This window comes from Crotalus tigris, unplaced genomic scaffold (assembly GCF_016545835.1).
Source record: "Crotalus tigris isolate CLP2741 ecotype Arizona unplaced genomic scaffold, ASM1654583v1 scf7180000017641.3106099, whole genome shotgun sequence".
Classification (NCBI taxonomy): domain Eukaryota; kingdom Metazoa; phylum Chordata; class Lepidosauria; order Squamata; family Viperidae; genus Crotalus; species Crotalus tigris.
Window position 1 is genome coordinate 2,544,880 of NW_024096535.1, and position 27,328 is coordinate 2,572,207.

The following is a 27,328-nucleotide window of genomic DNA, read 5'->3' on the forward strand; positions in this document are numbered from 1 at the left end:
CCCAGTCCCCAAGCACTTGCGATTAGTAGCGCAGCCCCTGCTGCGATCCAGATAAAGCTGCAGTCAGGAATTCTCCCTCAAGGCCTCGAGGCAAGTAAATCACTCAGGAGGTCTCCGAGTTGAAAGGCCGACCTCCGCTACCCAGCTGAATTGGCGGAATCGCAAAGAGGCTACAGATCGTCGGAACGAGAGCTCCCTAACGAACGAAGCCTGCAGCCTCCTTTTCAAAGCCCAAAGGGCTGCAGGGGAGGGAGGACAGAGTCCCTATCCCCCCCAACGCAATCCTCTTAATTTGGAAGTGAAAGCCGAATTAATCTAATTGTTAATCAATTTGAATTTAAAGTATCCAATTTTAATTGAATAGCCTAAAAGAAAAAAGGAAAGAATCAAACTTAGCTAGGAGCCTTCTGAAAAGCGTCTTGCTGAGCACGAGACTAAGACAAAAACTGGGAAGTCACACCCAGAAGGAGGCGTGGCAGAGTTTTTTTGTCTTAGTCTGAGCAGGTGGGATTAAATTACCCAATCAGTGGAGTCTACATCCATCCTGATGGAGAAAGTATGAATCACATAATATTACATGATGGAATATTTTCCCCTTTGGACTGTACACTTTACATTGTGAACGGTCTATTTTAATCATTCACAAGCCATGCCTGAAAATCAAAGGTCAGCTCTCCTGCCTTAGGATAGTTTACTGTGCCAAAATAATTCTCCAAATGAAATGCTCAGATAAACTATGCAAGTGTTCTGTTATGAATCATTCACTTGAAACCATGTAGGCATAACTAGGAGATCCAAGTCAAAATCCACATTCTTTAAAGAAACAAAAAGGAGGATTTTCCAATCACTCTCTAGGCTGCAGTTCAGAAGTACAACACTTACTTTTTCTAGAGAGGGTCCCAGATATTAATTAGCAGCATGTACTCGGACGGTAGAATAACCTCATTTGAAACCCTGGTTAGCCATTATCAGTTGATGCTCCCTACACATGCAGGGCTTCCAAGTCTGAAATTCACAACTGGAATGCCAAAGTACGTTGTCAACGCTGCTAACATCGGATGTTTTGCATTGACAACAAATGAAAATGTAGCCATCTTTCCCCCTTTTGCTTATAGAGTTAGATGATGCTGGGAGGGGAGGGGGAGATGTGAATGAGAGTCTAGCTCAGTGATGGCGAACCTTTTAGAGACTGAGTGCCCAAACCACAACCCAAACCCCACTTATTTATCACAAAGTGCCAGGGCCGCATCAGCATTGTGGTGCCCTCGGGGGGGGGGACATGGGGGCATAGCCCACTGGGTGGGCATGACTCCAGTTGTCATGGCAGACTGGGCGTGGCTGGGGTGGGCATGGCCACCTTGATGTTGCTCATGGGGGGGATGCCTGTGGGGGCCAGGCAGGGTTGGGAGAGATCCAGGAGGTCTCTGGCGGGTGGGGTGGTGGGCAGGAGGCCCAGCATAGATGGGGGGAGGCACGCAATCCTAGCTGAGACTGGGGGGCCATGGCACCAATCGGGATCCGGTTTTCCCTGCTTGGGGTGGCCTTTGGCTTACTGGGTGTGGGCGTGCTCTACCACCTCTACTCAAGTTTGCTAGCTGGCCGCTTCGCCCTTGTGCTGGGTGGGGTTGCCGCTCTGGGCGGCAGGGGCGTCCTAATGGACCTACACAAGCTGCTGGCAGCGGTGGCATGTGTGCCCACAGAGAGGGCTTTGAGTACCACCTCTGACACACGTGCCATAGGTTCACACCACTGGTCTAGCTAGACAGCACTAAACTTAGCGTGAGAATCAAGGTTATTGAGCCCAGAGTTGATAAAGAATTGACAGGCTGGAGAACTGGAGAGGAAGCCCGCGCTTCAAGCTAATTGGGGAATGTGATTTATGACAGTTAATTGGAGGAGGGAATTATGCTTTGTACCCAGGGGAGGAGAATTCAGTTTTTGGCTTTGATTATGTAGTGCCGATATTATGTTACTTGAATAAAAGATTCTTTAGGTAAACAATGCCTTGAAATTCTTTTGAAGAGTTTCATCTGTTGGAACCATGACATATGTACTATCAGAAGATTTCACTTTAAAAGTTAGGGCCAGCAAATCTGGACAGCACCAGGTTGCAAAAGACTGTAATAAAAAATATAGAATTATATGAGGGAAGTGATGTGGGGAGAGGAATGATGAAGGACATAATGAGAAAGTTCAATATATTCTACTTAGGGGGGCTTTCAAATGAATGAATGAACTTCTGACGTTATGTGTGCCTCTTGACTGTAGTTTCTGAGTGACATCCATATTGTATTTGCCTATACTACGCTATTATGATTGCCTCTAAAACATAGCTGCTAAGAAGGCAGTTATCAGATATCAACGATAGGGATAACAATGAGTAAAATGCTCAGAGGACAATGACTGAGCATGTTCTAACACTTCTTTCTGAAAAAAAAGATCAGCAGAAGAAGCATGGGGAACTACTAGTACTCTTGAAATGTAGCCAACTGTATCAGCAGCAATCAGTGAAGATGAGATGCATGTAATAGGAAGTTCCCTACAACACAAGTGTGCACAACGCATGGTTTCATTCACTTTTCTTGGCACTGTAAATGGGTGGCGGGTCACTTCCTTATAAAATGCACAGACCCACTTGCAAGTTCATAGATAGAATAAAAACACTGATCATTCAACACATGAAAAAGAGCACCAGTTATCCAGATGAGTGATCAATAGGACATGAAGAGGTATCACAGCATCAAAAATAAGGACTCCATGCTGATGATTTTTGCAGAAGGAGAAATCATGTAGCTTGTCCACTATTGTAATTGCTTTTTAACAGCAATGTTTCTTGAAAAAAGGTTGCTTAAATAAGCAACTGATAAAATATAAGGTATGATTCTGCACAAAGGTTCATCCTGCAGAGGAAAGCTAATGCAAAAACTTAAACAACTATTTAAAGCTCCATCTTCCACCCTTTGTAAGAACAGGAAAGTGGGGTATGTAATTTTAGACTTGTCTGTTTATTGGATTATTTTTGTAACAATATTGCTTTTAAGAATGGTCAATACTTGGGGGGGAAGGGAGGGTTTTTTGTTTTGTTTTTTTTGGGAGGGGTGGGGGATGGGGGTTTTTTCTTATATATGTATTGTTTAGTTTTATTTTTTTGCATATGTTGTCTCTTGTTTTGTATTCTTTTTTCTTTTTTGTAAAATTTATAAAACTTTTAATAAAAAAAAAAAAATACTTGGCAACTGCTGAAAATAATAATAATAATGTAAAAACCAAAAGCTCCCTGTGGTTCTTTTAAATAAGGGAAATGGCAATTCTTTTTCTTTATGATCAGATCCAAGTGCAACACTTCAATAGTCTCACATTTCATAACAGACCCCATTTCTAGAAGACACTGATAATCTAAAGAAGAGTGTACTTACATCCAGATATTCATCAAGGCCTAGCTTTGTAAATTCATACTGGAGATGAACTCTGAAATTCATATCTTCTACTGAGTGTACTACTATGTTGATGAACTGCATGCACGCCACCTGCAAGAGAAAAAAATGGTCATGGAAAGCTGTCCTATATATTTCTTGGATCTTACCACAGTTCCAAGATTACATCTAAGAGTTAGGCAAAGACAAAGAAAAGCAAAATTATACAAATACAGTTTAAGAATCTTTGCAGAAATTATATTTATCTAGGCTGTGCCAGGATCCAGATTCCAAGCTACCTGATCCCATAAAAAGCCCTTGTTTAGTTTAAGGGCTTCTTGAAAACTGCTATACACAGTTCATAGGCTTTCCAAATGATATTGTGCTCTTCCAGTTGGAATTACCATGCGGCTCTAATTCCAAGTGGGAAAGTGGATTCCTGAGCAAAAGCTAATCAAACCAATTCAAGATGTCCTATGGAGATGTATTCAACAGGATCTTCTCCCAGTAAGTGAGTACAGAACTGCAACAACCTTCTTAATATCCATTAATCGTTGCATTTTACTAAGTACAAGTGAAACACTGTGTGTGTTTTATAATTCTGCAGTAACAATGAACAAAAGATAACTATAATACCCACAGGAATAATTCAAAGTTTTAAACCTCAGGAGCTTTGACCTAAATATATTCAGTTAAGCAGTGCCCAAAACAAAATCAAGAAGCACAGCCCTGAGGTAAAAAAAATCACTGAAGAAACTTTTTTCTACTTCTCCTAACTATAATACAACTGTAGAGAAGAATGAGAATGGGGTATGACAGAATAATTTAAAAGTTTCTATAAGTCAGGATATTTCTTTTCTTGATGCACTAGGCAATGACAGATCTTTAAATTTCCTATCAACAAAGCTCCCATTTCACTTTGCAAGCTCTGGCTGCAAATCTGAAACCTGACTTGATACAAACCAGTGTAGCAAGAAAGAACCATCTTGATCAAGTAAGTAGCTACTCTGAGGGCATCAAATCCAGATTTCCACACTAATCATACACCTCAGTAAGGAGCAGGAGCTGTTGCCTACTAAAGCGAAGTATCTGGAATGTTTTAAAAGCACTCCCAGATCACTGGCTTGACAAGAACAGCTGGGTCTCTTCAAAACTTCCTTCTGTTCTTTGAATCATGAAAAGAGCTGTCCAGGATTCATGTCTGGCTAAAAACAGTTTAAAGAGATCATTTCCCTGACGTATCACCCTAATTGCTCATGTTTCTGTAATATGAAAGAGCATCCAGCAAAAATTTGAAACCAAAATGGTTACATAATGAAAGTGGACGCAGGAGATCATCATACAAAGTTCCCTATCCTCCTGAGATACAGTATGTTTGTCTCATACCTACACGTGAATTTAGTATAGATGGCAACTGTCATAAAATCTATCCAAGCAGGTGCCATTAATTCTCAATTACACCTTCTACAAAACCATTGCATTTAATCACAGCAAGAAAGGGAAATGAACTTGATAAATCAATCAAAAAGATGCAAATGCCAACTTTAACCCAAGATACCAATGTCCTTATTCTTCTATATGTTGTAAAAATACACCGTATATGCCGGCGTATTAGGTGACCCGGCGTGTAAGACGACCCTGTCTTTATCGCCGAGTTGCCTTCCTAGAACATCATCTTATACGCCAGAAACTACCAGTATTTCCGGCATATAAGACGACTCGGCGTATAAGACGACCCCCGTCTTTGGCGCCGAGTTTAGCGCTTCCGGAAGTCGTCTTATACGCCGGCATATACGGTATCTCAATAGTAGTTTAAGGCATGTCTTTACATTGTAAATAACATCATAAGGTGCTGCTCTAAAGAATGCCAGGGTTTTTCTTCTTCTCCTATTTTAGGCACTATATTGTTGGGAGTAGTGTAACTACTTAGATTTCTTTGTTCCCGATTTTCCACCAACTATTACAAAGGAAGGTAAGGGAACATCCCAGCAGACCACTGAATAAGTTCTGAAGTTTAATCCAACACTAAGATTATGTCAAGTTTCCTTCAAGTTGATTTTTACTCCTGGTGACTTCATGGACTTGTTTATGTAATTTTTTCTTACAGCAGTATTCTTCTAGGATGTTTTTTTCCCCAATCTAGTTTACAATCCTGCTGCTCCCTTGAGGTCTCCTCTCCAAGTATTAGCACTATGATACTGCTTAGCTTCTTTGTTTAGAAAAGGTTGGCTGGATGCTTGGTTGAAGAAAGACAAATATTCACATGCTTAATACTTCTTGAAGTGTGATAGAGCATTCATTTTCATTCTTCTACTCCAAATGTTGTACTACTACTATTACTACTAATCCTAATAGGCCTATTTGTCATGGCTGCATTGTTAGCAGAGTTCATAAGTTGCATTAAAATCCAATTGCACATTAGAATTGTGTCCCTCTCACTCCAAAAGTGAACCTGATAACCTGGGGTTGGGGTGGGAATATGGCACAGAATATAAAGCTGAGGGAGAAGTTACACATTTGTAAATGAAATATATGCACACACCTACCATGAAATCTATATTATTATCTTCATTTCGAAAATGTTCCATCAACTTCTCAAACCGCTGCTTTTCCCCACAAACCTGGGAAGAAATTGCAGAGTGGTTCTATTATGTATGTGTCTACCAAGAAGCATGCTATAACATTTATCAAACCATTTTAACATAGAAATATACAGAATTAGAAGGAATGTTGTTCTGGACAAATAGATATTGGCAGTTGGTTCATTAATTAAGGCTAGGAAAAGTTAGTGGTAAAAGGAAAACAGGCTGCAAAAGAACATGGTGGTTGGACACCATCAAAGTTGACACCAGCCAGAGCATTAAAAAACTCAGTAAAGTAGAGCAAGATCAGAAGATGTGGAAGGATCTGGCTCATAGAATCAGCGAGAGTCAAACACAACTGAATGGACATCAGCAGCAGCAGCATCAGATTACAGTTCAGTAGCAAAAGAATTCACATACTCCTCCTTCAAAATTAGTAATATTCTTTAAGTAAATGCACATTTATTTGGATTAACCATAAGTCAAAGTGAGCAACAAAATATAATTTGCAATTGTTGACCATGGTATACGAGAATATAAGGAGTTATCATCTAAAAATGCTATTTCAGACCAATGGTTTTTTAAACATCCCAAATGGAAAACGTTGTCAAAATATTCTCAAGTGTATATGGTGTGAAACCCTTTTAGAAACCAGTATTTATTTACTTACTCCAATTTAGATGCTGCTCCAATCATACTGTCTCTGACAAGCACGTATACAAGACAAAAAAACAGGAAAATAATCCAATAACAATAGCACCCTAATGGGCCACTTTTGTGCACTCCCTTGTTATGTTTTTAAGAAATAAAAACCAGGCAAGCAAACAACTCTATACATGGTACATTCACATGCATAGACAGAAAGCACCTGTTCACATATACAATAAGTTTTGCATCCCAAAATGAGTTTCCAGACTGATATACCGTATCCACTCATACTCCCTTGCCATATGGAAGAGATGAGAAGCTTTGGTGTCCCACCTTCAACTACTTACAACAGAGGTCTTCAAACTTGGCCCATTTATGACTTGTGAACTTCAATTCCCAGAATTCCTCAGCCAGGCACGTTGGCTGAGGAATTCTGGGAGTTGAAGTCCACAAGTCAAAAAAGGGCCAAGTTTGAAGACCCCTGACTTACAATAAAGAGCATTGGGGGGGGGGACAACCAATGCTGTCAAAATGGTGGGTGTGACCAGACAACTGAACCTCATGCCATTTTATGTCTCTTGTATGTCTCATCCATTACCTCTTTTGAGGTTTTTGGATTGCCCAGTTGGACCTTTCTATTCTGATGTTGTTGACTTCCCCTGATTAATTTTTTAGAGTTTTTTTTTAGAGATTAGATTTTTATTTTAGAATTTATTTTAACTATAGGAACTTAAGAAGCCATTCTCAACCCTGGCTTTAACAAATGTATTATTTCATCAGTTGCTGAATGAAATAGAAAAAACAAGAAAATTGCCCATTTCTTCAATAAAATCAAGTTTCCAGGCATAGGTTACTTGCTGTTCTTATTAGACTCCAGAATTAAGCATGAAATAATTTATTTGTCCCCAAATAAATTGGATTATCATATGTATTAGAACTTCTAGAAATTATTATTCAGATCAGACTGAACTGCAACCTAAAACACGACATTTCCCTTCCTTCAGTTTGTTTGTTTAGCTTTATATATTTTGACATGAATTTAAACACATCTAAATTGGGAGCAAAACACATTTATTTCAATAAGTGTGTTTGGAACTGGAATGTTAATGAAAACAGAATTATAATTCCCTATTTAAATATGGCACATAATATTTTCAATAAATTCTTTTTCACAAGAGATATAGGCAAACATGCAGCTGTCAAAAATAACAAAGGGAGTAATAATATCTGGTATAAATTACTTTTATACTTGAGAAAAACAATTGTGATCGTTAAGTGTGCTGAATGATATGAAATGAGATTTTGTGTGAATGTGGCAATCTGATCCTGCAGTTTGAAATACTTTGAACATGTATGTCACATACAGAAATAAGAGACCAGTACACAATTTCAATCAAATGGGTAGCCATGCTCAAATCTGCTTCCCTAGCTATTACTAACCTGAAGATGGTGAAGAAATCCTGAGAAAAATCAACATATGAAAAAGTTGCAAAACAACTGTGAAAATGATCCATTGTTAAATTGCTTATTTAAACATTAATATGGCAGTGTCCTAAATATTTTCTTTCTTTCTTTCTTTGCTCTTCTATATGGTGATGCCACAATGATCCCTTTTTATTTTTAAAACAATGGTCTGGTGTAATCTGCCAATTCCACTCCAGGGGCGGGCTGTTTCAAGAGAATATTTCTTACAGATTGCCACGAACTCCTGACATGAGGCAACAAAAGTCCAATTTTCTTGACATTTCTGCTTAAGCAAAGAGTACTAGGCTGAAAACATTTTCTGTTTTAATTGATTTTTTAAAAAAAATAAATTGGCCATATCATTTACAGATTACAGCTTCAGGGATCAGCTCACAGTCTTCTGTATTGGTTCTAAATCCTAAAATTAAATAGCTACACTTAATGATCAACAAAGATAAAAGTTGCTGGCAGTAAATTCTTCTCTTGAGTTACACTACATAATTTGAACCTCTATTCATCTCTGTATCGATCCCAGATTCAGGAATATCTTCTTATGTGCTTAAGAAGAAGCAAGAAGGAAAAACTAAGAGCTAGAATCCATCTGTCAAGGGACTGATCTTCAGAAGCTTCTTATCACGGACTCAACATTCTGGTGCTCCATGAGGTTAATGATGTCTGGGTAACCTCTGACAATTTTCTTCCAAGCAGGTATATTGAGAATGGCAACCTCTTATCTTAATCTTATCTGAAGATAAATAAAGTGGGTTGGTGGGCACCACAAAGCCATGAAAGACAGAAAAAGTCCACTTCATGTGAAACAAACTTATCTAATTTATATCTTTGAACGTTTTTTACTTTTATGTCAGATACAATGGCCCGAATTTTCAAAAATCAAAAGTTGATAATGAAGCTAAACGGAGCTGTTTATATAAAATAATATATTAAAATGCTCTTAACTGATAGCTAATTCAATGACTGTCTTCATACATTATACTTATTTACAGAGGCTGATTAGTTGGCTTATGCTTGATCACAGATTCCTCAATCATGAAACTAGGAATCATCAGTTATAATTATGTTAATCAAATATAGAACAAACATTATTTTAATCTGGAGTTAACTAGAAGATACAGGCATACCATAGCTTAGTTTACATCAACTTTAGTAAGTAATCAATCTTTCCTCCTTGTGTTTAGGATTGGAAATAACTCAAGGAACAAAAATCCAAGAGTTCTGATTAACAGGATTTGGGGGGGGGGGTTTTGCAGTGATTTTTTTTATTTTTTTTATTTTTCTTTTTCTCTTTACAAAAAACAAAATACAAAGTACATTTTTCTTTTTTCTTTACAATACTATGTCCTATATCTCTTACATTTATTTACACTTATTTACATTACTTCTCATACTTTTTTATTCCTCAATTCTAACCAATTATAATACCTGTCCCATATCTCATGAAATTCTGTAACTTCCTTGTCTTTTATTTCTAGAGTAAGTTTGTACATCTCAGCACATTCTAGTATCTTGTAAATAATCATTACATTTGTTGGTATATTTTCCCTTTTTCCAGCATTGCGCATATGAAATGCGTGCAGCAGTTATTATGTGTATAATGATGTATTGAAGTTGTTTTTCCATCTTTGGATTGATTATGCCTAATAGGAATATTTCAGGTTTAAGTTCAATTTGTTCTTTTGTTATTTCCTGTATCCATCTCCTTATCTGCTCCCAATAAGATGATTAACAGGATTTATCAGGAAGAAAGTGCAAGTTGTAACACAAAAAATTCCAGGAAATGTTTTTATATATAATAACTCCTGGCTGCAGCAAAACTGTTCTCCATTCTTTACTTTGCGTCTGCTGAGGAGTGGAAAAATACTTGCCTGTTTTGTGAAGGACAGGCAGTTTGAATCGGTTGTCAACTGTTTTATAACTCTCAACCTTTCTATCTTTCTGGTTAGTTTAAATATACTTTGGTCTTTTATTTAGAATTTTTTTTAAAAAAAATCAAAACACATTTATTATTTGTTTATAAAACCACCATGGGGTGGAATACTGATGGTCCTAATTTGAAAAAAAAAAGGGAACCACTGGCTATACACAGGTGTATTTGTGCTAACCAGTGATGGCAGAATTATACCCAACATATTACAGCATCTTTGAGTAGAGGTCATAGGGGGGAGGGGTTGGGGGGAGGAGGTTTCTATCAGGGAGAAATAATTTTATTAATGATATTTTATTTAAAAAATAATTAAGTTTAAATTTCTGAATTAAATAATGTACAATAATGTTGCGGTTAGCAATATTACGTGGGACTGGATATCATATTCACTAAAGAGTTTTACCACTGGAATAAGAGTAGTTTTATAATTTAAAAAAAATCAAAATTGAACTCATATAAGTCTAGACCTTCAGAAAAGAAAAAAAGAATATAACTTATTGTAAAATTTCAGCAGGGTTGATTATGAACTCATGTCACAATATTTAAGATAGCCGCAATCTTTTTGTAATTTATTTATCCCAGGATGTTTTAAAGGGAGGATTAAATTAGATTAAACCACTGGAACCAGTTCCAAATGTCTGCTTGACTTCCTGCCTATTCAGCTGTTCATAAATAAAAGTGAATAGGTCTTCATTTATTTTTCTAATAAAGTAAAGGTCTTCCCTTTTCTTTTGACACTCTATGGACAACGATATTGGTGGGTAATAAATGCAGTGTATTAAATCTATGCCTGGGGAGAAAAATTATCAATAGACACAAAATAGACAACTTTTTTTCAGGGACAATATATTTAGATGCTTTTCTGAGCCAGCTTTTTTTTTCTGCAATAAATGTAAAGTTCTTCTTAATCATTTGTAGGGACAGCCAGATGTCTTCTTTTTGAGAAACTCCTTTTTCTTCTGGTTCATCAATATGATAATTTTCCAGCACTTAAAACTGAAAAAATACTGGGGAAATGATCCTCCAGCATTCTATTCCTACCCTGCTATATGGGGACAGTGCAATTACTGAATATTGCCCTGTATAGTAAGAAAGAAGAAATAATAGCATTTGCATGAATTTTATTCATTACTGCTTACAGGCAGTCCTTGACATAGGACCATAACAAAGTCTGCCTATTACAGTTGGATGTGGTAGTCATTAAGCAAACATGGTGGTCTTGCCCAAATCCCAAAAAGGATAGTTTTGGGCAAAAATGTTGTAGAATGTGGTCACATGACCACAGGATGCTGCAGACAGCTATAAACGCAGCCCTGTTACTAAGTGCCTGGAAGTTCAGTCATGTTTACTACAGAGGGGGCCTGACCATCAGGATTTCAGAATCGGGCCCATTTCAGGTTGGCCATAATTCCAAATGGTCACTAAATGACCTATCATAACATGAGGACTACCTGTGTTCTCTGAAGAAACAATGAGATTCCCCAGTTGACAGCCTTTCAGAAGGTCAGTCACACAGCTGGCTAGGAACTCTGACAGCTGTAAGTTGAACACATTGGCTGGCCAAAAGTACTTCCTTAGTATTTTATGAATACGGAGGCCATCATTTCATTGTTGAGCAACTATCGATCTGCTCTTTAAATTCATTTTTAAAGATCTTTCTGATTTTGTTTTCCTTAGCATCATTTGTTCTGCCATTTAGTTCCCCATAAACAGTACAGTGAAGTTACAGAATAATAAGTCCTTAATTTGGAATTTCTATATAAGATGATTCCACAAAAACAAAATCATGATTTGGGTTCACACTGTGGTCATCTACCTAAGTTTTTCCATGGTTTTTGCACCAATTCTCTAGATTATCTTAAAAGTAAATAAGCATAGAAGTGGGAGATTAGGATTCTAGCCCTGAAATGGAAATTAGACAATATTCATAATAATGACATGTTCATCTGTTTCTACTCAGCAGTCCTGAATAATTTAATCTCAGCATTTAAAATGAATGGAAAAACAAAGCAAAATATTGGAAAATATATTTCCCTTCCGAAATGGTCTTTTCATGTTGGTTGCAGTAAGCATAGTGGGTCAAAAGAGGGGCGAGAGAAGGAGAGAAGATTGATCAAGAGCTGGAGTATGGAGGAAAGATCAGTTGATGTGAGTGACTTCAGCTTTGATTCATGTGGTGGAATGTAAACATTTCTATAAACAAATGTGCATTATGAAGCATAGTAGCCTCACTTTAATCAGGATGCTTTTTTTCTGGGGGACTGTGCTTAAACTGAGCGTTGCAAAGAGGAGTAAGGTGTCCATATGTCCAGCATGAACAACCAGCTGTTTCAGAGGCAGAAGTCAACCATGAAGTTTCCACAGATCTTTATCTAGACTAGAGAACTTGGGCAAAGCAGGCAGCTCCTTCTGTCACAACTGAATGATTTACCTCTTTAAAATTGTCAAAGGCAGACAAAATGATTTCGTGCCCTCCTCGTACGAGGCAAACAGCTGCCAGCAGTTCTAAGACCAACGCCTTTGTTCTGTGAAGAAAAGGGAGAGAACAACGTGATGACTCAGCTTTTGAAAGAGAGACGCACTGACATCTGAAAACAATATTCTGAATGTTGCTGTTTCAAAGGCTGATCCTGCCAACAGCTTCAAAAAAAGATTTACAAATTATTCAGTGCTTTCTTGAGCCCTGCATTTAAAGTCTCCTGAAGTTTTTACACAAGTGCAAATAGAATTTACAAAACCATTCCTATTAATGTCTAGAAAGTACAAAATTTAGAAAGTACAGCTATCACAGGCCACACAGTATGTAAATAAAGTTCTTGCAGAATGATTTTTTTTATATCAAAACTCTCCAATAGCCATATCAAAAAAAATAAGCACAAAAGAGACATTTACCTGGGATTTTTGTTGTTCAGACTTAGTGCAATTTCATTAACGGCATGGGGGTGCGACATGACCATATTGAAGCCATACTAAAATAAAAACAGATTTCAGCTGTTGTAATGTTTAAAAAAATGTAAAAAAAAAAAAAAGAAAGCAACTTTGGGCAATTTAGCATACATTTATAGTGGCACCTCTGTATCAATAAAGACTGGAATTTGTGATCTGTTACCATCTTTAGTATCTTTACTTAGCTTTCTCCTCTCTATACAGAATGAGCAAACTCAATTATTGCTATGGTCAATAAGTAAATATTAAATGACTTATTTTTAAAATGCTGTAGTGCACAGACACAGCAGTCATCACATGTCCCCTTCTTTCCTCAAAAAACAAGCAGCTTTCCCCACTATTGCCCTCGTGATTGTGATAGAGATGGACAGTTGCTTCCTTCTTTACACCAAAAATAGCACATCTAGTCTGCCTCCACTGCAATAGAAGTGGGGTTTTGTTCCTCAGAACATTTTTGCTCTGAAATGATGTATACAGGTGGTCCTCATTTAACAACACTTGTCCAGCAACTGATTGAACTTAACAACACTGCCGTGTCCCACAGTCTTTTGATTATCATTGGCGGCCATGTTTGCTGGCTTTCCACAAGCAAAGTCAATGGGGAAGCCAGATTCCCTTAACAACTGTGGCAAGAAAGGTTGTAAAATGGGGGAAAACTCAGTCATGGTTGTTAGTCAAGGACTACCTGTATATATTTTTTCACGTGTCATAGAAGCTCCTATTTTAAAGAGATTTTTCCCCCCTTGACTGAGAGAAAAAAACCTCATTATGTCCGTGTTTCAGAATCTTCACCCACCCAAAAATGTCTAAAATTCAGCTACCTGATAATTCATGATGGCACGCAAACACATGATGCAGACATGAACATCATCCTTTTTACTCACTAATCTTGAATTTTTAAGAGTTCTTCTGCTGGGTAAGGTGTTATACCTATCAACAAAAAGTAATTAGATCAGCTACTGGGTTTTAATCAATTTTTTTTAAAAAAAAACAATCAGATTTTTTTAAAGCTTTATAATCATCTGGGAACTTTTGCAAATAACCTCCTAATTAAGGACAATGCTGATAATCAGTTTTCATAATAACCAATAGTGTTAATTACATTGTTCTTCCATTCACTTTCAATTGCTGAAAAATGCATTCCTCAGCAAAGTAAGTTTTCTATGAGAGGACACTGCAGTGGAAGGTCTTTTGCAATAACCATAACTGTGATATATTATTTTATTACAGATAAAGAATTGTAAGGGCTTTGAGATTAGCACTGAGATGCTAGAATATAATAATTCCCAATTTTCCATTTCCTTGAAAGTTTTGCCCACCACTACCTTTTTGAGATTAAGGAAGGGGATTTCTTTGCAAAAGGAAATTGAGTTCAGAAAGGCATGAACTTATTTATTTTTTACTTTACTTTTAACATGGTCTCTGTCAGATTTTGGCATCCTGTCAGTGTGCACTATCTACATAATTAATCACTGTTGTGCTGCTTAATATCCATCAAAACCACAAGTTTGTTCAGAATACCTTTATCTATCAGGCTCTAAGAATCACTCATCCTTCAACTATATACAGCTGAACAAGTCAGAATTGTTTTATTACTTGCTATTTTTAATTGGTTATTAGCCTTCTTGAGCCACATGGGTGGCCATATAAACTGAAATAAATAAGCAAATAAAACACTTCCTTATTGAGAATATTTTACATCCATCTATTCTGTAACACTGCCAACCCTATTTGATTATCAAAAAGATAAGCAGGGGGAAGGGAAATCACTAGGAAATTTGAAAGCTAGACAAGGAAGTTGAAAAAAAAATTCTGTAAGAAGATGGTATCTATCCACATTTGTGTTGTCCACCAAGACATTAGTAGTTGAAATGACAAAAATAACTTTCTACATTAAAAAATGAACCTGATGCAGAATTTAACTCTAATTGGAAACTATTCTTAGCTCCTAATGTTATATAGAGATTTATGACCCAAACCAAACTTTGAGTTTCTTATCTACAGAATTACTGTATCTATACTATTGATCTAATTTACTGCTTACTGGTGTTTGTTAGTAATTTGTACTGTGCTAACCAAATTAGTTCAGTTTAAAATTTAATGGGGATAGTTATTGTTATCTTTTTTATGTTCTGTATTTTTTTAGTATCTTTGGTATCTTTTCATTTTATTTATACTTCTGACATATTAAATAAAAACAATTTTAAAATGGAGGGGGATCAGGAATTGAGCGAAACTTTTTCTATTGCTGTGTCCATAACTTTTTCTATTGCTGTGTCCAGGGTTGATTCTGTTTTTTTTTTGTTATCTTTTCCATATCATCCACGTTCCCATAATAACAGACATAAGGCCATGTCCCTCATGATGAGACTATTACAGCAGTCATTTCAGTCTCTTTAAAATACTCCTTCATAAGTTATATTTTAAATGCATAATGCTAAGCAAGTTTCAGAAAATGTTTCAAAGCACTCTTTTTATTCTCTTGTCTTCCAAATGCAGTTTCTCGGGAAGGAATTCATTCCCAGAGATTCCAAAGTAGTGCTAGCTGGAGAATTCTGGGAGTTGAAGTCCACACATTTTGAAGTTGCCAAATCCGGAAAACATTGGGTTAGATTAGAACAGACATGTCAAACACAAGGCCTGGGGGCCGGATGCGGCCCACGAAGTGGTTTCATGTGGCCCGCGAAGCCATCCTGGAAACAGTGAGGGAACGGCCCCTGCTGCCTTGGCCCTGGCCCAAATGTACAATTTTGTGGTGGCCATCTATGCTGAAACACATTCAGTCTTAGCTCCATAAGCCCCCCCCCCCCCGCATGGCCTGAGAGGAACAGTGAGGCTCCTCCAGTGGACCATGCCTTGGCACTTGCCCTGGTCCCACCCCCTTCTGCCAGAGACCCTCAGATCTATCCCACTCCTGCCCAGGCCCCCAGTCACCCTTGACATGAATGATGTAGAGCTGGCCACGCCCACCCAGTAGGCCACACCCACCACAACCACAACCACCCAGTAGGCCGCACCCATCCTGGCCACACCCACCTGGCCCCCTGAGGATAACCGCAATGCTGATGCAGCCCTCAATGAAATTGAGTTTGACACCCCTGGATTAAAAGCTCAACTGCATGCACGACACTCCTTTGGGTCAACGCCTAATTTTCCAAAGGGTTCCATCTGCTAATTGGTTTCCCATTCATGGAAAACAGGCTTTGTGTGGGAGAGAGCCCTGACAAATATTTTTCCAAGCCAGCCCTGACCTAATTTCAGCACAATGGAGCTCATTACATCCCAAGTCATTAGTAAAACATACTTCTATTAGCAGGTTCATCACCAGTGTCAAACAAAGTGGTACTATTCGACCTTGCCAAACAAAAGCTAATTATTCCAAAATGGGTTTAGCTTTCATATTTCACACCAAAGATAAATATTAGCTATTACATTAAACTATCTAATGTAGGTCAGATGACCAGGAAGCAAGTCTTATGAAAAACTCCAAAGCCAAAGCCTTGTACTGGCATGGATAGAATGAGCAATGTCTCGACCTCTAGACTGAAATCTTTAAGTATAAGGAGAATATTAATGAATACATAAAATTATCCCAATCCTGCAAATTTCCATTGACAGCCAGTATCATGCAATCTCAAGAATCAGCCCAAATATCAGAGCCTTTGGGCTCAAAGAATCTGCTCGTAAGCACTTTATTCTAGCCTTTCCAACTCAGCGGTTGCCATAATCCAGCAGATGACAAAGCAGTTCATGTCCTTTACACTTGGTTGAACACCGAATTAAAAAAAATGCAGAAAACTAATTTCAAAGCCCATTTCCAGAACTGTTTGGAGAACTGAAATTGACACGGGCATTGGAATTACCCTGGCAGTTTTACAGCAAGAGAGTCACTGTTTCCTTTGAATGACATCTCTGCCTGCAATGCTAATAAATAAATAAAAAAAAATCAGGGCACTGTGTGTTAGCTGTGACTTAAATTTGCAGTAAACAGAAACTGCAAGCAATTGGGATCTCCTTTTCTCCTAAAATAAATGAGACTGTATTCTCTTCACTGAACATCCATTAAAGTGAGAAAAACAGTCCTAGAGAATATATCTTATACCTGAGATACACAAATATGCTGTGCATCTTAGAACAATACAACCCAGCACTATGGAAAAATAAACCAATTCCAACTCTAATGTGGATCATCTAAATCGCATTATATTTTACTTTGCAAAAACATGCTTGCATGTATTTGAAATATTCAACATTTTTCATGAATTGCCCTCTCTACATGCTGCTTTAAATGGAACCAGGAGCAATTAAAAATAGGAACAATGATGGATACGGCCGGATAAAAATCAGATAGATAGATAGATGGATGGATGGATGGATGGATGGATGGACGGACGGACAGACAGACAGACAGATAAAATAATAAAATATTAAAATAAAATAATATAAAATACAAATTTGAAAGTAAAAATAAAAATTAGAACTGTGTGGACTGTAAGCTGAAGCAATGCCAGAGGCAGCTAGGCGAAGAGTGACTCTGGAGGCACTTGAAGTTGTACAGACAATGAATTGTTTGGATGGCATATGGCTGGATCAGTGTGATGGAGAAAGGGATCCCAATGGAGTGGGGACTGCTTAAATAAATAGATAAATAGATATGACATGAGAAAGAAAAAGAAAAGAAAAAACAGTGAACCTGAGAAAGAATGAGAAAGTAATAGGAACTGAAACTAATATTGAAGACAATGTTTTCAGAAAAAAGATACAGGAAAACCAAGACCAAAAAAGAATGAATTTAGATACTATGAAGTTCTGCATCTGAATTTTGCATTTCAGCAACAAATACAGACTCACAAATATTGAAAACATGTGTTGGCCATACAACAACGGATTTATTGCTTTTAAAAAACGTTTCCTAAAAAGGCAGCATTCCAAAACCATCAAGTAGATTTCCTAAGAATTATTAAATATCCTAATAGGTAGTTTAACCCCACAGAGCAAACTGTTCAAATGATTTAGTCCAGCAGCCCCGAACCTTTTGGGCCCCAAGGACCGGTTCCATGGAGAAAGGTTTCTCCGCGGACCGGAGGGGGCGTGGTTTTGTGTGCTGCCTGCATCCCGCAGATGGAGCTTCACTTGTTTGCAAGGCCCGGTTGCTGGCATGCCACGGACCGGTGCCAGTCCATGGACCAGGGGTTGGGGGCCCTGATTTATTCAATCAGAAATGTTAAGGTATTCTTTTCAATAATGCCGCCTTGTTTTCTAAATTCTTCACTCAAATCTATAGCTAGTAACTTAACCTTCATCTTTTACACCTTCAATTTAAATGAACACACTTCTGTAGACATCTGCTTTAAGCCCATTGACATATCTGTAATTTACATATAAAGAAAAATAACAGAATTACTTTATTTTTATACTGCTATTACACATTCTCATTTGCTCTTGGAAGTTTGTAAGATACAGGGTGGGGACAGTGAACTTGAAATAATGTAACATCTGATATCTGTGTGTGCGTATGTGTGTAAGTGTGCATGTGCACATACATCAGGGGTCTTCAAACTTGGCCCTTTTGTGACTTGTGGACTTCAACTCCCAGAATTCCTCAGCCAGTGTGGCACACTGGCTAAGGAATTTTGGAAGTTGAAGTCCACAAGTCACAAAAGGGCCAAGTTTGAAGACCCCTGACATACCCCCACATGCACACATCTTTATGTCAATGTTGATTTCTGACAGCTGCCTGGACAAATCCCTTCAGCTTACTTGGCAAGGTTTTTGGGAAGTGGCTTCCATTGCCTGCTCCCTACTGCTGAAAGAGAGGGGGGTCACCCAAGGTCACCCAGATGGCTTTGTGCCTATGATGGGACTGGACTCTCACAGTCTCCTGGTTTCTAACCAGATGCAATGCCTCTACCGAATTAAAACATTGCTGAGCTTGGGCATCAAGTTCCAAATCAACCTTGAAAAGTTGCAACCACTATTTAAAAATCCAACTAATCAGAAGCAGTTGTTTGTGTAGACCAGCATCTTCACACTGTTTTGACTGCATGTAAATATCTGCACAATGTCAGGAAGTGCTTCCAAGCAAACATACACATACTGATAAACAGGATAGGCCACAATTAGCACAATGACCTTTCACGTGAGTCAAGCAAAACTCAGGTTAGCTGCAGGACCACATTTATCAGAATTTGATAAATGTATTACCAAAAGAGTGCTATAAATACAATTAGGGCAAAATGTAGCAGCAAACGTGTGGGCGGGAAGCAGCCACTTCTTACATATAATACTGGCGCTTTTATACAGTAATTTTAGCAAGAATCCATGGGGCTGAAGGCATAAATGTTAAATAATAAATAGATGAACTTTTTTTAATGGTCTAATAGGAACTCGAAGTGGTGTGACTGATGACATCATGAATCACTGAAAGAGCGGGTGAAGCCAAAACCTAATAGCCAGGCCCTGGCTATTGGGAGAGGATTGTGGGAGCCACAAAAGGATCATTGTCTACCCCCACTTTGAGGAACAATAATGACAGGACCCGCAGAGGAGGCATTTGTGAGTCCCATCAGCCTGATTATTACGGCTGGAGAGGTCCAGGAAGTGGGCTTTCTCTGTTGTTGCTCCTGCCCTCTGGAAAATTCCCCCCCCCATGTGAGGTTGGCCCCAACCCTCCTATCTTTAGGCGTAAGGGCCTAAAGACGTGGCCCTTATGTCTTTAGATGGGGGAACAGCGCAATGGTGATGGTTGATTGAATAATAACAGATCCCCCCACCCACTCTGTCCCTGCCGTTCCCATGTGTCTTTGGTTTCCAATGTTTGATTTTAACTTTTTTGTTTTAATTTAGATGTAACTCTAAGCCCCCCCAGAATTACCCCTATGGTAAAACGGGCGGCCAATAAATTTCATAAATAAGTAATAAATCAATCAAATGCTGCTACAATCAAGTACTGATCAAGAATTACTACCTTATGGGATAGCTACAGGACTATGAGTAGCAATGAACGCTTTATGATGAATTCAATTCTAGTGACTTTCCTATGTGTAAAATAACTGAATAGGATGTTCCTTCTCTAGTATTGAAGCTGCAATCCCATAAGGACTCATATCAGACTAATTTTTAATGAGATCATTAAAACACATGCATGGGTTTGTGAACACATGCATGGGTTTGTGTTCAGAACAGGAGACTTACAACGTATTTATACAGAATCATGGACCAGGCCTCCCTTCAAAAAAAAATTGAAGCAAATTTCTATGAGGAGCCAGTTTGGTGCAATAGTTAAAACGCCTGTTTTTAAAGTTCTCATTTAAATGAGAACTTTTAAAAAGAGGATCTATGACAAGGTGATTAAGATGATTAATTAGAAAAGAAGATTTATGTTGATGTGGTTGTTACTTGTGGAAATACTAGAAAAATGTTTATATTCAATTGTTATCTACTAAAAATTACTAAGAAATGTACCAGTTTAAGGTTGATCAAAGAGAATATTATTGGAAGAACAGAAAATCAAGGACAGCTATTATGTGGAGTATGGAATTATAGAAATTAATTGTTATTGTTTGTAAATGTAAACCCAGACAACGTGCTGTTTACCAAATACTGATGATGATTACGTTAACAAAAAATTAATAAAATATACTACAAAAATAAATAAATAAAACACCTACTGTAGCTAGAAGACCATGAGTTCTAGTCCCTTCTTAAGCACAGAGCCAGCCTGGTCACTTTGGGCCAGTCGTTCTATATCAGGCAGGCAAGGAGAAATTCTCTGGCCATTGTCCTGTCCAATCAACTAAGACTGTGTAGTGCAGGGGTAGGCAACCTTGGCTCTTTTATGACTTGTGGACTTCGACTTCCAGAATTCCTGAGCCAGCTTGGCTGGCTCAGGAATTCTGGGAGTTGAAGTCCACGAGTCATAAAAGAGCCAAGGTTGCCTACCCCTGGTGTAGTGTAAAGGCGAACAACTTTCTTGCAGATGGAGAGCATTTTCATCAGTTTGGCCACAGATTGTACTGACCGGTGATATCAAGACATCAACAAGATGGGAAGCGCTAAAGTTGGCCAATTAAGGGGAGAAATGTAAAGGTTTGAAAAATCTGCTTTGCCTTTTAAATTCTAGCCCAAAATCAATTCCTCCTCAATTCTATATCTTCATCTTACCTTAGAGTAGAATGCCTGCTGGAACAGGAAATGCTATTGCCAATTGGAGAAGGTAAGTTACTTCCTCGGTGGAGATCTTCAATAGATCGACTCCACGGTTTAGATTTGTCCACTGAATTTTCCATATTATTTTCCAAGCTTTCGAAGTCAAATCTGAAAAGAAATAAACACTTCAAATGCCAACGAGAAGGAGGAGGCTGCATTTTTTTTTTCCCGGCTGCAGAACTGAGAAATGTCCCAATAGATTACAACAATAGAGAACCATGTAAATACATTTTCCTTTGGGCTGAAACACAGGGCTGGCTTCTTATACATTTCACAATAAATTTGGATCTGGAAATAGGGGGAAACAAAAGGCTGTCACGAAGAAAGGAGGAATAAGTCAGATAACTTTGCAGAGGCTCTCCCTAATTTCAATTTTGCTTAATTTCCTGGAAGACAAAACAACCTTTCTGTACTATAGAAGAGATGAAATGTCAAGAATGCCTTTTGTTTAAAGATAAATAAATAAAATATGTATTCTAATTACTTTCAACTGCCAATATGCAATGGAAATATTTCTTCCAATATGTTAGCCAAGGCCAAATCCCAAACATATGCAATACGTTACTCTAATCATGACAAATCTTCTTTTGTTTGGTTTATTTCTCAAACCTTGTCTAATGTATTGCTAGTTGAAAGGAGACTCGTGCCATCCTCTTCCACAGACTTTGAGGCTATTTCTCAAACTTAGTACGTGAGGAAGAATGGACGGCAAGAAAAGCTACTTGTTTTTAATCTGTGTAAGGCCAGTTCACACAGAGCCTTACATCATAATATGATTTGTTGGTTTTTCATTTGATACGATGTGCAAAAACTCATCTGCATGATTTGTAAACCATGGCTTCCTTTTGCAGACAGATTCACACATCACATCAAAGGATCCCAAACAAACCACACTATTGTTTAGCTTTTTGTGAGAATTGCAGCTGTTGTTTTTAAAGTCAATTGTTTTTCTGCCATGTGCCATTCTTCTTACCCCGTTTACTCCTTTAGCACAGTTTAGGTCAGGGGTATCAAACTGCCGGCCTGCGGGCCGGATGCGTCACACGGAAGTTGGCAATGGCAAAACTGTCCCGATACGTTGCATGATGTCACGTGACATCATGAGTTTGACATGTCTGGTTTAGGTCCTTTTTTAATCCAGCAATAGAAGAACTTTTTTTTAGGTTTCCACCCTAAAAATAGCTTCATACTTTTTTTGTATCTCGGAACAGTTTGATCATGATTGAAAAGATATGCAAGTGAAGCAGAAGCTTCTCATTCTGCACGTGCTCCTTCCCCTCAGCTTCTATCAGTAGGGCTTCATTCTGAAGTCCAAGTCGCTTTCTATCAGTGGGATGGCAAAGCAGAGGGATTTCTTATGGGGAGCTTATGGGCAGTCTTCCTGCTTCCTCTCACTGGTGACTCTAAGGACCAATTCAAGTATTAAGAAGAAGCAGGGAAAGGGGAAAAAAAAGCATGACCATTGTGGGCTTCTCTTTCTGTTGCGGCATGCCATGTAGAAATTAACAGTTTTGTCCACATGAACCCCTGGACCCCAACACAGCAAGATATGAAATCTACTTCTGCAAATCGGAGCAGACAAACATCAGCTCAGTTGTAGATCATAGACTTTTTTAGCAGAAAGTCCTACATTTTATTCCTGGCATCTTCAGTTAAAGGAAACTCAGAAACTTAATAGAAGGCACTTGGAATAAGGCAACTGCCTGTATGCCTCACCAGCAATCCTCTATGCTTTTGTTTTGTTTTTATTGCTGCATGTACATTTGAGTTGACTTTCATTGCACATCTGAAGACTTGGCTATGGGCACAGTAGATCTCAGCACATAATAACTATTTATCATGACTTCCCAATGTTTCCAGAACTGACACTACCATTTATTGTCCCTGAACTAAGCAATGCAATTGGCATAACAGAGAACAGAGACTTTATGACAGCCATCTTAGAAAGAGAGATGTATAATTATTTGAATAACAGGGTTTTTCTCCAACTGTGTTCACAGTTTACTGCAACAGGATGCACTAATAATATCTTTCTCTTTCTGCCCAGATTGTGAATGTGTCGACCGTATTATACTTACGTGACTGCATACTGTGCAAAAGACAAATACTCCACCAAAACATCTAGACCTTTGTTGTCTTCATTCAAAAATTCCCTGACCCACCTGGAAAAACAATCATCAAAAGAGAGCATCATATTTATATCTGTATGTAAACCAAATATTACAGGGTCCATTTCTTACTCAGAAACTTGAGAAAGATAAAAGACTGAGAACCATATTTTCAGAGCAAACTTCAGGGTTACCTTCAGTGTGACTGTTTTATGCAGAGTTTGGAAATATTGTTTGGAAATATTATTAGAAGTCAGCAAACTGGTTAATTATTATGATGAGTAATCTGCAGTTAGATGCATTGCTTAAGACTGGTGAAAACTTAATAACACCCAAGTTCTAATCAAGAACCTAAGAATTATTAAAATAGCGTCTAAGGATATATATAGGCAGTTCCAAGGTGGCATTTTATAAAATTAGGATGTTCATTATTATGGTTCACCGCACAGTCAGATGTTCAGACTGGATTTGGCATTGTTATCTACCTATCAAGTCCTTCCTAAAGACCTGGGATAGGCAGATGTCGGTGTTTGATAGTGTTAAAGATCATCACAAGATGTAAGACATTCTGGGTAAAGCTGCCTTTTGCAACTGACCAATCGTGATTTTGTCAATCCCAGTGGTGTTCAAGTGGTGCTTCAGTTATTTTGGGATTGCACCCAAGGTGCCTATGACTATTGGTACTTTGCTTCCTTTTGCCACAGAAATTTCTCTTTTGCAAGGCTTTGTATTTTATTATCTTCTCCAGTTCTCTCTCTTCTACTCTGAAGTCTCCAAGTACTGCCACAACCACTATCTAGACTTTTTTGTCACTCTTATCAACAGTATCTCGGGTGTTATGTGGCAGGTGCCTGTCTGTTGAATTCTGAAGTCCCGGAGCACTTTAGCTTCATTTTTTTTAATTTTTCATGCACCAAAGCAACATATATAGATGGAACAAAGCAATTCAAGTTAATGTACTCAATCAGTTGAACTATGCCAGAATAAAACCATACGGATTTTGTATTTTCAGAAATATTTTTGCAGGGGGAATGGGACCCAAACAAATAAACATCACTGTAGTCCATTCTATCATTCAACTATTTAACAGAATCAAATTCTTAGTATTCTATATGGATTCCAACTAAATTATGCCAACTGGCTTTCAACTTGATGGCCAACCTTTTGAGGATGACCAGATCAGAAAACAGACTACACCAGAAGATTAGCGCTATACTTTATTGAGTAAGGCTATAACAGAAGATGGAGGCACAATGGCTTAGTGATTAAAGATGCTGAACTTATCAGCTGTGGAAGCTGACAGCCCGAGTTTGAGCCACAAGCACCATGTGATAGGGTGAGTTCCTGTTCCTGCCTCCTCCCCATCTAACAGTTCAAAAGCATGCAAATGCAAATAGATTAATAGGTACCATTTCGGTGGGAAAGTAACAGCATTCCTTGCACCTTTGGCATATAGCCATGCTAGCCACATGACCATGGAAATTACCTCCAAACAACGCTGGCTCCCTTGACCAAGAACAGGGGAAACCTTTACCTTTATCTTTATAACAGAATACTGCCAATCTGTTTTTATTCTCCCCTTCTTCTTATAGTTAGGGAGGAGCAAGACTGAGGCTCTTCCCTTTTTTTTTCCTATTACCCCAGGCTCAAAACATGATTTTGTGCAATTTGGTTGCTTGTAACCAAAGTTATTTCCATGGCTCACCATACCAACATAACTGAAAAGAAATCTTCCAAGCATTAATCTTGAAGAAGACACATATCTTGGCCTACTAACAGTGAACTACAAAGTCCTTGATTAAGGGAATAGTTCACACCACTTAGATTTTTTTTTATTATACAAGTCATACAGCCATTTCTCATCTGCTGGCATACTATGGTTTATGCAATGCCAATGAAAGATCTAGAACTGAAACATACAAAAACTGTTCAGCTAATCTTGCTCATCAATGAAGTGCAAAAACAAAAAGAAATGGAATGCTCTTTTATCTTATTTTTAAAGAAAATCATGAAGAACATCATGAAATAAATAACCTGTGAGAAAGATTTCACTATGTATAGGAAGTCACAATATTTTCTCTCCAGTAAGTTATCTGCAAAAGCACTATAAGTAACATGCAATTATTTTGCTCAGCTAACAGTTACATTTAAACCTTTTCCTAAGCAGACACGTATGATGTCTAAATCCTAATGAATCTGGCAGGTGTAATCTCTAATAAGAAGTCACAGCTAATAATTGCCATCACATTACAATGGCTGGTATTTTGAAAGAGTCAGCAGTTTAGAAAAAATAAAATAAAAGGAAAAGAGAAAGACTGACTGCTGTAAGGTATTTGGCTTAGCAAATACTGCTGAAATCTGGAATTTAATTGATGGCAATTGCTTATAGATTTCCCCGGCTTCTTATCTCCAAAATAATATCTAAATCTTCATTTACTGCCAATTATCTCTTGGAAATGTTGGCCTAGCATTGGTAGTTCATGTTCAATTTAACTTCATTGAAAAGGTGGGAGGGGAGGAAGGAGGCAGAACCAGTACTTTTAAACAAATGCAGTTTCTGAGATTTACTTAGGAGATGGTAAAGTACAATTTGTTTTAAAGCAACCCTGCGTTTGTTGAAATTGCTTTTTCCCCTTAATCTTCCTTCTCCCGAGAAGCACAATGCTTCTGTAAAACCAAGGTATATCCCTAAACCACAGTGTCTTGGGGATAAACCTATTCTATTTAATGGATGTCACTTTTCAAGCTGAACTCAAAGGAACTCTAGAGCTTCTTGGAAGTCAATCCTAGGATTCTTATGCAGTCCCATGATCGGATTCAAAGAATTTCTAGAGTTCCTTTGAATAATAACAGTGACAATAGCTTAAATTTGTGTTGGTTATGCCCCGAATCATTTCCCCAAATACCATTACTTTTTTTTTAAAAAAAAAAACTTACCCAATGTGATTAGTCCTTAAAGAAATTTCTAGTTCCCGTAAAACTTGTGTAGATTCTTGAACTCTTCTCCTAAATTTCTAGAATTTACAAGAAAGAAAGAAAAAATATTTATATACTGTATAAATGAACGAGGAATGAAATCATATAGCCTAACCCTTATGTAACCTAACTCCTTTTTTCTTTCTATTATGAAATAAATCTGGTGCCATTCAAGATATCCTGGAAGAAACTGCTGGTCATGTCTCAATTCCATGGGGCAGAATATAGTGTTTGTTTATTACAGGACTTTAACCATCAAAAGCTTCCTCTTGAAGTCAGCCTTCTAAAAGGCAGGAACCAAACTCTTCTGGAATAATTCTATAATAATAATAATTCTGGGGGAATTATGGTTTGCCACTGGCTGTTTGTCCTACTATTATATAGGTAGCCCGCAACTGATGGCCACTATTGAGCCCAACCTTTCCACTACTAAGCCAGGCAGTTGTTAAGTGAGTTTTGCCCCATTTATGAACTTTTTGCCACATTTGTTAAGCGAATGACTGGAGTTGTTAAGTGAATCATGCAATCATTACGCAAATCTGGCTTCCCCCATTGACTTTGCTTGAGGAAAGGAAGGCAGCTGAGGTGGTGACAAAGGGTGATCACACGATCCCAGGATAGCCAGCTGCCAAGGACCCAAATTTTGATCAGGTGACCCTGGAGATGTTGCAATGATCATACAGTAAGTGTGAAAAACAGTCAAAAGTCACTTTTTTCAGAGCCGTTGTAACTTCAAATGGTCACTAAACGAACGGTTGTACAGACCACCTGTGTTGTCATTGGTACTATAATTATTGATATTGTTGCTGTTTATTTTTGAATATTTGGCACTTACTAAAGAATTATGCTTGTGTTGTCATTGGTACTATAATTATTGATGCTGTTGCTGTTTATTTCTGAATATTTGGCACTTACTAAAGAATTATGCCTAGAACTGCAGATTTTATTGTATTGTACATTTTGTTGTAAGAGATCATGTGTCCTACGAGAGACTGTCGCATGGACATTTAATGTGTGCATGTAATAAATATTTAAATAAAT

The 27,328-nt window shown here is 37.9% G+C and overlaps 1 protein-coding gene across 9 annotated transcripts in view; it reads right to left on the reverse strand.

Moving 5' to 3' along the window:
* The window catches only part of FMNL2 (formin like 2), a 239,960-nt gene that overhangs the window by 51,731 nt on the left and 160,901 nt on the right, over positions 1-27,328 (reverse strand). For all 9 annotated transcript variants that reach the window (XM_039335432.1, XM_039335436.1, XM_039335434.1 and 6 more), the window contains exons 4-11: positions 26,249-26,325; positions 23,282-23,365; positions 21,159-21,311; positions 13,817-13,925; positions 12,942-13,018; positions 12,481-12,574; positions 5,960-6,034; positions 3,417-3,527 (exon numbers count right to left, since the gene is read on the reverse strand). In XM_039335432.1, coding sequence (XP_039191366.1) covers positions 3,417-3,527; positions 5,960-6,034; positions 12,481-12,574; positions 12,942-13,018; positions 13,817-13,925; positions 21,159-21,311; positions 23,282-23,365; positions 26,249-26,325 — 780 coding nt within the window. The remainder of the gene's footprint in view (positions 1-3,416; positions 3,528-5,959; positions 6,035-12,480; positions 12,575-12,941; positions 13,019-13,816; positions 13,926-21,158; positions 21,312-23,281; positions 23,366-26,248; positions 26,326-27,328) is intronic.